This window comes from Lipophrys pholis, assembly GCF_963383615.2.
Source record: "Lipophrys pholis genome assembly, chromosome: 17".
Lineage (NCBI taxonomy): Eukaryota > Metazoa > Chordata > Actinopteri > Blenniiformes > Blenniidae > Lipophrys > Lipophrys pholis.
Window position 1 is genome coordinate 6,291,697 of NC_137643.1, and position 14,955 is coordinate 6,306,651.

At 43.2% G+C, this 14,955-nt stretch overlaps 1 protein-coding gene across 9 annotated transcripts in view; it reads left to right on the forward strand.

The window, feature by feature from the left end:
* Positions 1–12,909, forward strand: part of pleca (plectin a) — a 97,142-nt gene extending 84,233 nt beyond the window's left edge. For all 9 annotated transcript variants that reach the window (XM_080484897.1, XM_080484904.1, XM_080484901.1 and 6 more), the window contains 3 exons: positions 1,085–4,432; positions 4,932–11,873; positions 11,968–12,909. In XM_080484897.1, the coding sequence (XP_080341023.1) occupies positions 1,085–4,432; positions 4,932–11,135 (9,552 nt within the window). In that variant the 3' untranslated portion in view covers positions 11,136–11,873; positions 11,968–12,909. The remainder of the gene's footprint in view (positions 1–1,084; positions 4,433–4,931; positions 11,874–11,967) is intronic.
* Positions 12,910–14,955: the final 2,046 nt, after the last annotated feature.

The following is a 14,955-nucleotide window of genomic DNA, read 5'->3' on the forward strand; positions in this document are numbered from 1 at the left end:
CTATTTCTTTTTTGTCTGTATTTAGTTTGATAGGCTCTCTTTACTTGTCTTGTCCCTCTGAGATCAAACTGTTTCGTATGTGGCTCTTGAACTAAACTGAGTTTGGCATTCCTGACCATTAAGGATAAATAACTGTGTCCTGAACTGAAGCTCAGTTATTTATCAGTGTGACAGGTGTCTGAAGTGTTGAACCCTCCTCGTAAGTGTCCCATCACTTTGATATGAAACGCTCATTTTTCCCGAGACAGTAGAAGTCACCCCCCCCATATAGGCTGTATCTGTTGTCTGGTGTATCCCCGCCTGATCGTGAATTCATATTTATGTCAGTCCAAGCTCACTCATGTTGTGTTTTTCATGAAATCATGCCGTGTTTGCTCCATCACTACACTGTTCCATAAAGTGACTATACTCTGTATCTCTAATGGTCGACATGGAAAACCCCAAATAACACAATTATTTACAGTAAAATATTAGGTTGCTTCTTCAGGTCTTTGGATTTAACAGCTATTTTGCATTCTTCCAAATTATTATCCCCTGCTTATTTCTGCTTTACACTATACATTAAAAGCTGTTTTACTGGAGCAGTAGTGGTCAAACCCTAAATATCCAACAATGACTGAATTAAGCTTCAATTTTCCCTTTATATATTCATTATACACCTCTAGAAATTCCTGAAGAAAATAATGGGAAAGGGTTTTGTGTTAATTTCCACTTGTTTATAATGTAAACACAGCAAATAGTGCTGTGAAGCATTAGACTGATTGTGAATAACACCGATCATTTAAAATCCCTCAGATGCATGACGGCAAAAGTGTACTGTTGTCCTGTGTTGTGAAGTAAAATGTCATTTTGTGTGCCATACATTCAATGAACATGACAAGCATTTCCCAATACAGTATCTCTCTCTAGTTATTTCCATTCTTTGTTGGTAGATAATAAACTTTTAACTGTAACATATTCTCATGTATTTACATTTTGATGTACCTACATGTAGTACAACTACTTTATATTGACGTTTTATAATCTAACTCCTCTAACATTTTCTCATTGTCTTTTTACTCCCTGTTTGCTTCTACTAATACAGAAAGCTTCTGAAAAACTCAAAGAAGAGGAAAAGAAAAGATTGGCTGAGATACAGGCCGAGTTAGATAAGCAGAAACAGCTGGCTGAGGCTCAAGCTCAATCTGTGGCCAAAGCAGAGCAAGAGGCCCAGCAGCTGAAGTTGAAAATGAAGGAGGATGCCAATAAGAGGCAAGATGTGGCGGTGGACGCAGAGAAGCAGAAGCAGAATATACAGCAGGAGCTGCACCAGGTGAAGAGTCTGTCAGAGCAGGAGATCAAGTCCAAAACTCAGCAGCTGGAGGAGGCCGTGGTCAGTCGCAGAAGGATTGAAGAGGAACTCCACATAATCAGACTTCAGTTAGAGACAACGACAAAACAGAGGGGCACGGCTGAGGGCGAGTTACAGATGCTCAGAGACAGAGCCGCCGAGGCTGAGAAGCTCAGGAAAGCCGCTCAGGAGGAGGCAGAGAGGCTTCGCAAGCAGGTGGCTGAGGAGACTCAGAAAAAGAAGAATGCTGAAGATGAACTGAAACGTAAAGCCGAAGCAGAAAAAGAGGCAGCCAAGCAAAAGCAGAAGGCCCTGGATGATCTGCACAAGTTTAAAATGCAAGCTGAGGAGGCGGAAAGACGCATGAAACAAGCTGAGGAGGAAAAACTGCGGCAAATCAAGGTGGTGGAGGAGGTGGCACAGAAAACTGCTGCCACCGAGCTGCAATCCAAAGCCACAACCTTTAATGAGAGAGCAACAAAACTGGAGGAATCTCTTAAGAGAGAGAAGGGCACTGTGCTCCAGCTGCAAGAGGAGGCTGAAAAACTCAGGAAACAACAAGAAGAGGCTGATAGAGCCAGGGAGGAAGCAGAAAAAGAGCTTGAAACATGGAGACAAAAAGCCAACGAGGCGCTCCGCCTGAGGTTACAAGCTGAGGAGGAGGCTCAGAAGAAGAGTCAGGCTCAGGATGAAGCAGAGAGGCAGAAGAACGAAGCAGAGCGAGACGCCAAGAAAAGGGCTAAAGCTGAAGAAGCTGCTCTTAAGCAGAAAGAGAATGCAGAGAAGGAGCTTGAAAAACAAAGGAAATTTGCTGAACAAATCGCACAACAGAAACTGTCTTCAGAACAAGAGTATATCCGTTTAAAGGCCGAATTTGACCACGCTGAGCAGCAGAGAGGCCTGTTGGACGACGAACTCCAGCGCTTGAAAAATGATGTGAATGCAGCAGAAAAACAAAGAAAGCAACTTGAAGATGAGCTCGCGAAGGTTCGAAGTGAAATGGATGCTCTGTTGCAGAAGAAAGTTCAGGCCGACAAGTTGACGCTGACAAATACAGAAAAGAGCAAACAGCTTCTTGAATCTGAGGCGCTGAAGATGAAGCAACTCGCCGAAGAAGCTGCTCGCCTGAGATCAGTTGCTGAGGAGGCAAAGAAGCAGAGACAGATGGCAGAGGACGAGGCAGCAAAGCAAAGAGCGGCGGCTGAAAAGATTCTCAAGGAAAAACTGGCTGCCATCAATGACGCAACACGCCTGAAGACTGATGCAGAGATTGCCCTGAAAGCCAAGGAGGCAGAGAATGAAAGGCTCAAGAGAAAAGCTGAGGATGAAGCTTATCAGAGGAAGCTGCTGGAGGACCAAGCTGCACTGCACAAACACGATATTCAAGAGAAAATCACACATCTGAAGAGCTCATCAGACTCTGAGCTGACAAGACAAAAAACCCTGGTAGAAGAAACTTTGAAACAGAAGAAGGTGGTTGAAGAAGAGATTCACATCATCAGGATCAGCTTCGAGAAAGCTACGAAAGAGAAATCAGGTCTGGAGGCGGAATTAAAGAAGCTTAAAAATATTGCTGATGAGACGCAGAAAAGTAAAGTCAAAGCTGAAAAAGAGGCTGAGAAACTCAAGAAGCTTGCAGCAGATGAAGAGAAGAAGAGGAAAGAAGCTGAGGAGAAGGTGAAGAGGAGCACTGCCGCCGAGGAGGAGGCGGCTCGGCAATGCAAAGCTGCACAAGAGGAAGTTGAGCGACTCAAAAACAAAGCCGCCGAAGCGAATAAACAGAAAGAACAGGCTGAAAAAGATGCAGAGAAGCAAGTCGTTTTGGCCAAAGAGGCATCGCAAAAATGTAGTGCTGCCGAGAAGAAAGCTCAGGATGTTCTCAGTAAGAATAAAGAAGGTAATCTTGCTCAGGAAAAGCTGAAAGAGGAGTTTGAAAATGCAAAGAAACTTGCCCAAGCTGCAGAGAAAGCCAAAGTGAAAGCGGAAAAAGAGGCTGCGTCGCTTCGTCAGAAAGCCGAGGAGGCTGAAAAACAGAAAAAAGCCGCAGAAGACGAAGCTGCTAAACAAGCCAAAGCTCAAAAAGATGCAGAGAAGCTGAAGAAGGACGCAGAGGCCGAGGCTTCCAAGCGAGCTGCCGCAGAGGCTGCAGCTCTCAAGCAGAAGCAGCAGGCTGACGCAGAGATGGCCAAACACAAAAAGCAGGCTGAGCAGGCTCTTAATCAGAAGTCTCAGGTAGAGAAGGAACTCACAGTGGTTAAGCTGCAGCTGGATGAAACTGACAAGCAGAAGGCTGTGTTGGATGAGGAGCTCCAGCGAGTTAAAGGTGAAGTTAACGATGCTGTCAAGCAGAAGGCAAAGGTCGAGGATGAACTCGCCAAGGTGAAGAAACAGATGGACGAGCTCCTGAAGCTGAAGCTCAAGATTGAGGAAGAGAATAAGCGTCTCATGAAAAAAGACAAAGACAGCACACAGAAGCTCCTCGCGGAAGAAGCCGAGAAAATGAAGAGCCTGGCAGAGGAAGCTGCTCGACTCAGTGTGGAGGCTGAAGAGACAGCCAGACAGAGGCAGATGGCTGAGGCCAGTCTGGCAGAGCAGAGGGCGCTTGCAGAGAAAATGCTGAAGGAGAAAATGCAGGCCATCCAAGAGGCTACGAAACTGAAAGCAGAAGCAGAGGAGCTGCAGAAACAGAAGAACCAGGCGCAAGAAAAGGCTAAAAAACTTCAGGAGGACAAACAACAGATCCAACAACGCCTTGACAAGGAGACACAGGACTTCCAGAAGTCGTTGGAGGCCGAGAGGAAAAGGCAACTGGAGGTTTCGGCTGAAGCAGAAAAACTGAAATTGAGAGTGAAAGAGCTCAGCGATGCTCAGGCAAAGGCTGAAGAAGAGGCAAAGAAATTCAAGAAACAAGCTGATGAAGCAAAAAACCGCCTACAAACCACAGAAAAGCAAACGACAGAAGTTGTTGTGCAGAAGTTGGAGACGCAGAGGCTGCAGAGCACAAGAGAGGCAGACGACTTAAAGAAAGCCATAACTGACCTTGAGAAAGAGCGAGAGAAACTGAAAAGGGAGGCTGAGGAGCTTCAGAAAAATTCCAAAGAGGTATTGTGACCCGGATTAACACTGTTGTAAAACCTTGTGATTAACATAGTCCAATCAAACATACTAACTATTGTAGAATATATCTTTACTGTTCATGTAAATTGCAGCCTTGAAGTAACATCCAGCAATTTATATGAAAGTAATTCAAAACACAAAACTGAAATGTGTATATTATGTAATGTCAGAGAGTTACACAAAGAGATCACGGTCAGGAATGAGACGAGAGCAACACGACACTTCACTGAGCTTCGAGACACTGATATATAGTCCTGCTGTTTCTGTGAAGCTAAAGTTCAAGATCAAACTAGTAGTTTTCACTTTATGGTCACCTTCAGACAAAAAGGTGCTTTTATAGCTTATTGGACTCTTAGTGAGAAAACCCACAAGTGTTTCCATAGATGAGAGACTCTTCCTTCAAAGATTTATGTAGGTTAATTGTCAGTCGTGATATTTCACGAACAGCTTACTAACTTTTTCTTTTTCTTTTTCCCCCCAACAGATGGCAAATGCTCAACAAGAACAAATAGAGCAGCAGAAAGCTAAACTTCAGCAGTCGTTCCTCACCGAGAAGGAGCTGTTGTTGAAAAGAGAAAAAGCCGTGGAAGAAGAGAAGAAGAAACTTGAGAAACAGTTTGAGGATGAAGTAAACAAGGCCAAGTCTCTCAAGGAAGAACAAGAACGTCAGAGAAAGCTCATGGAAGAGGAGAAGAAGAAGCTCCAGACGATCATGGATGAAGCGGTGAAGAAGCAGAAGGCGGCCGAAGCGGAAATGAAAAACAAGCAGAGCGAAATGGAAGTGCTTGAAAAGAAAAGGCTTGAGCAAGAAAAGCTGTTGGAAGAGGAGAACAAAAAGCTAAGAGAGAAACTTCAGAATCTACAAGGTGCTGCAAAGCAGGGTGCATCCAAGACAAAGGAAATTGATGTTCAGACTGAAAAGGTTTCTGAGGAGCCGCTGGTTTCCATGACTGTGGCAACGACGACAAAGAAATTTTTCAACGGCTCTGTTGATGCAGATGGAGTGAAGAAGGTTGGAGACTCACCATTTGCCTTTGATGGAATAAGAGAAAAAGTTCCTGCCGAAAGACTTTTTGAAGTTGGCGTCCTGACCAAGAAAGAATTTGACAAACTGAAAAAGGGCAAAGTTTCTGTGGAAGACCTTGGAAAGACAGATAAGATTAAAGCTCTTCTTAAAGGGCAGAACTGTGTTGGAGGAGTACTGACCCCATCCAAAGAAAAAATGAGTATCTATCAGGCCATGACAGAGAACAAGATTACTCCCAACACGGCGATGATGCTCCTGGAAGCTCAGGCGGCTTCTGGCTACGTTGTTGATCCAGTGAAAAACAAACTTCTCTCAGTGGATGAAGCTGTTAAGGAGGGGCTGATTGGCCCTGAACTCCATGACAAGATCCTGTCTGCAGAGCGAGCAGCCACTGGCTTTAAAGACCCCTACACTGGAGCCAGAATCTCTGTTTATGAGGCCATGAAGAAGGGGCTCATTGAGAAAGAACAGGGTACCAAATTCCTCGATGTGCAACTTGCAACTGGTGGCATCGTCGACCCCATCCATAGCCACAGAGTGCCACTTCAGACAGCCTACAAGCAGGGTCAGTTTGACGCAGACATGAACAAAAAACTCACTGAGCCTAGTGATGAATGCAAATTGTTTATAGAACCCAGCACCCAGGAGAAAATCACGTACAAACAGCTGCTGGAGAAATGCACCAAAGATCCAGAGACTGGCCTGCTGATATTACCAGTGACAGAGAATGCTCCCCAAAGTGAGATAACATACACAGATCAGGAGACTAAGGAAGCATTGAGTAGATCAAACATTAATGTGCCTTTTGGTAAGTTCAAAGGAAAAACTGTAACCATTTGGGAGGTCATTAACTCAGAGTATTTCACTGAGGAGCAGAGGAGAGAGCTGATCCGCCAGTACAAGACGGGCAAGATCACAGTGGAAAAGATCATCAAAATAGTCATCACTGTTGTGGAAGATCAAGAGAAGAACAAAGACAATGTGTTCAATGGTTTGAGAGCCCCAGTCTCTTCTAATGAACTGCTCGAGTCGAAAGTCATTAACAAAGACTTGTTCAACAAATTAAGTAATGGAAAGATAACAGTGAAAGAGATCTCTGAGATGGATTCGGTGAAAAAAGCTTTGCATGGAACTCCCAGTATTGCTGGACTATTGAATGAAACAACCAAAGAGAGAATGCCCTTTTATCAGGCAATGAAAAAGGAATTAATCTCTCCAGAGACGGCTGCAAATCTTCTGGAAGCTCAAGCTGCAACAGGGTTTATAATTGATCCTGTAAAGAATGAGAGGGTCCCTGTCGATGAAGCTGTTAAGTCGGGTCTCGTTGGTCCAGAGTTGCATGAACGACTTCTGTCAGCGGAGAGAGCAGTCAGCGGCTACAGAGATCCTTATTCGGGGAAAAAGGTTTCTTTATTTGAAGCCATCAACAAAGGCCTAATCAAGAAAGATCATGGCACCCGTCTGCTAGAAGCACAGCTTTCAACAGGTGGAATTGTTGACCCGATCAAAAGCTATCGAATCCCACATGAAGTTGCCTGCAAGCGTGGATATTTTGACGAGGAGACCAGCAAGACCTTGAGCAAAAACACAGGACAAACAAAGGTCTTTTATGATCCCAACACAGAGGAGGATGTAACCTATACGCAGCTCATGAAGAAGTGCATCACTGACGAAGAGACTGGACTCCCATTGCTTTCTCTTTCAAAGAAGGCCCCAAAACCAAAAGAAGACAAACAGATTACAGAGGCAAAAACACAAGAGGCCTTTAACCAAGCAACAATGGAACTGGAGTATGGACCTTTTAAAGGGAGAAAAGTTACTATTTGGGAAATCATAAATTCAGAATACATCACGGAGGAACAAAGAATACAACTGATTCGCCAGTATAGAATGGGACAAGTAACAATTGAAAGGTTAATAAAGATTGTGATAACAATGGTTGAGGAAAAAGATGAAGAACAAGCAAAGGAAGACGCCTGCTTTGAAGGTCTCAGGGCGCCAATCACTGCTAGTTCATTGCTTGATTCCAACATTATTGATAAGGCTACATTCGAACAACTTCAGCAGGGTAAAAAGACCCCTAAGGAAGTCAGTGAAACTGAAAAAGTCAAGAAGTATCTGCAGGGCACAGACCGTATTGATGGCATCACTATGAAAGATACAAATGAAAAGTTAAGTATATATCAAGCAGTGAAGAGGAATATTTTACAACCAAACACTGGGCTTGCACTACTTGAGGCCCAAGCTGGAACTGGCTCCATAACCGATCCCGTCAAAAATCTGAAATATTCTGTGGATGATGCTGTGAAGGTTGGAGTTGTTGGGCCAGAGCTCCATGAGAAACTTCTCTCAGCTGAAAAAGCAGTGACAGGATACAAAGATCCATATACAGGCAACAAGATTTCTCTATTCCAAGCCATGAAGAAAGAGCTGATTTTGAGGGAGCATGCCATTCCTCTTTTGGAAGCTCAGTTTACAACCGGAGGAATAATTGATCCAACTGGTAGCCACCGTGTCCCTAATGAAGTAGCTATCCAGCGTGGCTATAGCAGTAAACAGATGTGCAAATCTTTCAATGAACCCTCAGGGGATGTGAAAGGATTCACAAATCCAAACACGAATGAAAGTGTCACTTACAAACAATTACTGGAGAACTGCACAAGAGATCCCAACACCGGCCTCTGCTACTTGCCTCTGTCTAATGTTGAAGCTCCCGCTCCCGCGGAGAGGGATTACCAGTACTCAGAGGAGCAAGCACAAACCGATCTAGCAAATACTCAAACAGACATCCCACATAAGAGCTTTGCTGGAAGGAGCATGACTATTTGGGAAGTCATGAACTCAAACATGCTGCCTGAGGAGGAGAGGCGCCACCTCATGGAGCAGTATCGCTTGGGGCAAATCACAAAGGAAAGAATGCTCATTATCATTATTGAAATCATGGAGCAAAGGGAGACACTACAACCAGAACCAAGCATGTCTTGTGATGTCATCAGAAGAAGAGTTACCATTGAGGAGCTGTACAGTGCTCGAATTATTGACTTGCACACATACAACCTCCTGAAACAAGAAAAAATGACAGTTCGTGAGGTGATGGAAATGCCGTCAGTTAAGCAGCACCTCTTCGGCACAGGCTGCATAGCTGGCATTATGTCAGACAGTCCACCAAAGATCAGCATTTACCAGGCTATGAAGAGTGGAAAGATAAACCCAGAAGTTGCTTTGAATCTCCTTGAAGCTCAAGCAGCAACAGGATTCATGATTGATCCGGTAAAAGATGAACTTTTAACAGTAGATGAAGCTGTTCGTAAGGGGCTTGTCGGCCCTGAGCTTCATGACAAACTTTTGTCTGCTGAGAGAGCTGTCACAGGTTACAAGGATCCATACAGTGGAAAAGTAATTTCTCTCTTCCAGGCTATGAAGAAAGACCTCATACCAGAGGACTATGCTCTGAGACTTTTGGAGGCCCAGAATGCCACAGGAGGTCTTATGGATCCTGAATACTATTTCCATCTTCCCATGGATGTTGCCATGCAACGTGGATACATCAATAAGGAGACACTTGACAGAATATCTGAACCTACTGCAGACGTGAAAGGATACACTGATCCCACAACAGATGAAAAACAGTCCTATGCCCAGCTACTGAAGAGATGCAGATTAGATAAACAGAGTGGACTGAAGCTACTTTCACTGGCAGACAAAAGGCTTCTCTTTAAGGGTCTCAGAAAGCAGATCACTGCAGATGAACTCTACCGGTCACAGATTATAGATGAGAAAACATACAACCAACTCATTTCAGGTGCCCTTTCTGTGGAGGAAGTCAGCAGAGACCTGAAGAAATACCTTGAAGGGACCAGTTGTATTGCTGGGGTGTATGTAGAGTCCAGCAAAGACCGGCTCTCAATCTACCAAGCAATGAAGAAGAACATGATTCGACCAGGTACTGCTTTTGAGCTCCTTGAGGCTCAGGCTGCCACAGGTTATGTGATTGATCCCATCAAAAACCTTAAGCTAAATGTCACTGAAGCGGTTAAAATGGGCGTAGTTGGTCAGGAGTTCAAAGATAAACTCCTCTCAGCTGAACGAGCTGTCACAGGCTACAAGGACCCTTATTCAGGCAAAGTTATCTCACTTTTCCAGGCAATGAAAAAGGGTCTCATCCTGAAAGACCATGGCATCCGTCTGCTTGAGGCTCAAATTGCTACGGGTGGAATAATTGACCCAGAGGGAAGCCACCGTCTGCCGGTTGAGGCAGCCTATGAACGTGGCCTCTTTGATGAAGAAATGAACGAGATTCTCACTGACCCCTCTGATGACACAAAGGGCTTCTTTGACCCAAACACTGAGGAAAACCTCACCTACCTGCAGCTCATGGAAAGATGTATGAGAGACCCAGAGACTGGCTTCGCACTTTTACTGCTGAAGGAAAAGAAGCGAGAGAGGAAGACATCATCAAAGTCCTCAGTTCGCAAACGACGAGTCGTCATTGTGGACCCAGAGTCAGGAAAAGAGATGTCTGTCTATGAAGCATATCAGAAAGGACTTATTGACCACCAGACCTATCTTGAGCTTGCAGAACAGGAGTGTGAGTGGGAGGAAATTACCACTACCTCTTTTGATGGAGTTGTGAAATCTTTAATCAAAGACAGGAGGTCTGGAAGGCAGTATGATATCGATGATGCTATTGCAAGTGGTCTGATTGACAAGTCAGCCCTGGACCAATACCGAGCAGGAACCCTGTCCATCACAGAATTTGCAGACATGCTGTCTGGAAACATGAGTGGTGTTAGATCAAGATCTTCCTCGTTTGGCTCCTCTTCCTCCTACAACATGAGCCCAATGCCCTCAATAAAAACACCAGCAACCACATGGAATGACCCAACTGAAGAAACTGGTCCGGTGGCTGGAATCTTGGACACAGATACTTTGGAGAAAGTTTCTGTCACAGAGGCTATTCACAGGAATCTTGTGGACAACATAACTGGCCAAAGGTTGTTGGAAGCTCAGGCCTGCACAGGAGGCATCATTGACCCCAACACTGGTGAGAAATTCACTGTTACAGATGCAATGAACAAGGGGCTTGTGGATAAAATCATGGTTGATCGCATCACTTTAGCCCAGAAGGCATACAATGGATTTGAAGATCCCAGAACTAAAACCAAAATGTCAGCAGCGCAAGCTCTTAAGAAAGGCTGGCTGTACTATGAAGCGGGACAACGATTCCTTGAGGTCCAGTATCTCACTGGTGGGTTACTGGAGCCAGATGTGACGGGCAGAGTCTCTATAGATGAGGCAGTGAAGAAGGGCACCCTCGATGCACGCACTGCGCAGAAGTTACGAGATGTTAGTGCATATTCAAAATACCTCACATGCCCCAAAACCAAGCTTAAGATCTCCTACAAGGACGCTATGGAAAGAAGCATGACTGAGGAGGTAACTGGTCTGCGACTACTTGAAGCCTCGTCTCAGTCCAGCAAAGGCCTTTACAGTCCCTACAGCATCAGCGGGTCTGGCTCTGCTAGTGGGTCACGGTCTGGCTCAAGAACTGGTTCCAGGTCAGGCTCCAGGAGAGGAAGCTTTGATGCCACTGGATCGAGTTTCACAACAACCTTCTCGTCTTCCTCCTTTGGTTCACCAAGCTACAGCCGCCGATACTGATCCGAAAGTTAAAGAAAGAATGGCTAAGATACGCAAATGCTATAAAACCACAATACTCACCAGATGCCTAATTCTCAGTGGAATGAAGACTACCTTTATTCTGCTCTGCATGGGGTTGTTACAGGAATATTAATATTTAATTTTCTAAAGGTTGAATAATTTTGTTGATTGTACATTTCACATTTACTTTTGTGTATGCTATCTCGTCTGACATATCCGTCACAAATCTGTACTTGATATTTCTGGGGGGGATTATCTGAGTTTAATATCACAAACATACTGTTAATAATTTCAAAAACCTCCTCAGCCCCACTGTTAAAGAGAACCAAATTAGATGTACAAAGTTTAGTTTATGTACATGTGTAGCCTTTTCAAAAACCATCAGCTAAAGAAAGATAACAAAATCCACTCTGCAGAGCAGAATATGGAGTTTCCCTAAGATGGACACTTAAATACTTTAAGGATGCCAAGCTTCAAGATCTTTCCTTGCCTGGACTACACTGCCTCGTATACTCTTCCTTACACGTGAACTCTGCTCCATCTCCTGTGGTCCGTCAAAAAACCTGTAACTCCAGCAACATGCTAACCTTGTGAAATGGACATGAAACTTCTACAAAATACAGACTAATACAGCAAAATGAGACTGACCAATGACACCAACTGACAAGTTCTCCACTTCACACATCCAACTCCAAGACCAACACGTTCAAGTCCCTGCATCTCTGGATTCTTTTATAGGTAAATACAGAAAAATAAATAATTGTTTATTTTGTTGTCTTTGTGGAGTCTTGTAGCGTATTGTTTATATTTATTTGTACATTTTATGTTTCAGAAATCACCTTCACAGTTCCACATCTCCAGCTCTTTGTTCAGATGTCTTCCAGAGACCCTCTGCAGTAATTTGGACTGTGATCTTCACTGTAATGAATGATATTATGCAACCTCACTGCAACACACTCCTGCATTCAATGTTTCATCAGATTTCTCCTCTAAGTCCAGCATTTTGACTTGCATCTAACCCAAAAGTCATTCAAAGGCCAGAACCATGCTTTTTAAGTGCCTGCAAAATACTGTGTAACACTTTACCTGAGATGTTGAGTCTTACGAGATGGTGCAGTGTACTACTGTAAACTGACAGATGCATGACTGAAGAAGCAATGCTACCCATGATGTAACAATTACTGTGTTATCACGTGAGCCTTTTACAGTCCGGCTACAGTTTGTCACAATATTGTCTTTAACATAACCGTTCTGAAATGTTGTAGTCACATAGGGCTAAAAAAAAAAAAAAAGATTTATTTTAAGATTCATCAGCTGAACTTTACATTATACAAGTCTTTTTTTTTTGTTTCACACAAAAGTAATGTATGTACTGTATATTAATGATATAAAACTATTGCTGAAAGCCATGAATTAACTCTTTGAGAAAGATCTTAAAGCTTTGCACCAGACACAGTATTTGTATTTTACACTACATATATTTGTTCTGATTTCATTTATCCTTTGTAAAGCAGCACATTTGATCTATATCATTTTATTTTCATATTCTATATCTCTGCTTTGCATGATTTACTAACATTTAAAAGATGGACAAATTATATAGTTGTACCCATTAAAGATTTTTTTCTGTCTGTTATGTTTTAAAAGGTTTGAAGGATGTATTTTAGTGAGGGTTATCAAGCCTTGTTTAAAATGGTGTATTTATAATAAAATGGTGACAAGGAATTTTATTGTAACACCTTATACTGTGTAAATAAACATGGAAATGAAATGATTTCTTGATTTTAATCATTGTAGTTTCTAGAAACCAGACCCAAACTGAAAGACATCGCCTGTAGATTTGGAGAACCCCATGCACCGGGCAATAAAGAAGGAAAACATTAAATGGAAAAAATAGGTGTATAAAAGTTTAGATGTAAAAATGTCCAACCAGTGATTGGAAAAAAAAGCATAATCAATTTTTTTCTCTAATCATTTTGAGTAAATGTTTATTGTTGATATTCTGATTCTGATTATTTCACTGCAAATCTGTAAAAAGGTTGGCTGCAACAAGCATTTTTTCGCTGCTTGTTTTTAAGTTCTATATATGACATTTTGTTTGAACAATTACCATGTACAAAACAAAAACAAACTAAATACAGACACATGTTCACAGATTATTACAATATGCCTACTCAACACTATGGAGGACTAAATGCCAAAAGTAAATAAATACACCATTAAATAATTTAATCAATTCATTAAAATTTGCACGAAATATATAAATCTGTCAATTAATTCATTAAATAATTAAATGTTTCATGAATTAAAATTGGAATAAATACATAAATGTGTCAATTACAATACTTCAAACATATGTGGCTCTGGCTCGAGTGGCTCCTGTACCGACAGCTTTAAAAATAATGACTAGAATATTTTAAAATAAATAAAGCTTAAAATAGTGCGTGCCTGTGTGTAAGATTTGTGTTGAAAATGCAGAAAAATAAGGCTGGAACCTCTAAAATCAGGTACAAAAACAGCTCAAATGTAATTAAATGTTTTGCATCCTAGATTGTAATCTTACCTTCATAGATGCAGCATAACACACAGTTTATGTTAATATATTAAAACTTATGCAACTTTAGAAACGGTCAGCCTCATTTTAAAGGTTAAACGTGTTCTGCAGCCTGGGGGCACCACGTGTGGAGGGGCCCTCTGATTGGTCAGACTTTGGGGCAAATTTAAATATACATAAGTGGGGAATTGGATCAGCCTCAAGGTGGGTCGCCTCCATCCAATCAACTGCTGCCTGCACAGGTGGCCTGCAGCATAGGGGAGTGGGCCTTAATGGACGTCTATAGGTCTCCACGTTTGCTTAAATTCAAAATGAAGGAATTGACGGATTTACCCAAGAATGGGTCATAAATCAGATGATGTGTTCAAAAATGAACAATTGGAAATTGATTAAATTTTAAAAACTGATGTTAATGGGGTGAAAAGTGTGTGTGCAGACCAATCAGCTCCTAATGACACACAGCTGGCCGTTTGGCCGTGACGACGACGAGTCTGTTCCCACGGCCGAAAGATACTTTTCTTGCTCTTTGTCACCTGTCAGACGAGGTCGGGAGTGAGAACCCGAGTTTTGCTTGAACTCCACGGACACCTGCTTATAAACCGAGCCGGGTGGAAGAGTCGACCCTCGAGGGGAACGTTACGATGTCTGAGTCCAAAGAGAAGGCGGGGGACCAGAGGAGGCCGAAGTGCTGCTTGTGCCGCAACCACGGCTTAATCGTCGCGAAGAAGGGCCACCTGTCCTGCCCGTTCCTCGGCTGCCCGTGCCAGAAGTGCGCCGTCATCGCCCGGCGGAGGGGGGCCGTGGCCTACCGGAAGAACCTCAACAAAGTCCGAAGCGAAGTACAGAAATTGGCCGCGCGCGGCGGGATCGGTGTAGTCGATCTGACCACGAACAGGCCGCTGACTGAGGGCACCGTGGCCTCGGCCGCCCCTGGGAGCCCCGGTGCTTCCCGGACCCCCACTGACGGAGGAGGGGCGCCTTCCTCCGGCTTGGAAAGCGGCGAGCAGCCGCCTCCGGCTCGGAGTGAGTCACCTGCTTATCAGTTTCTCATAAGTAAATAATATCATTTCTTAAAAGTGAATTCATTGTGGTGAGCTACCGTTTTTATTTTTAACTTTAATACTCATAAATGGCCCCCAGTTTACCTCTTAAGATGTACTTTATTGATCTAAACCTGATAAATTGTTTATTGTGCATTGTGTCTATTTAATGTAATAGTTCACATATTAATATACATATCAACTGATTGTTTTACATAACTCCAAT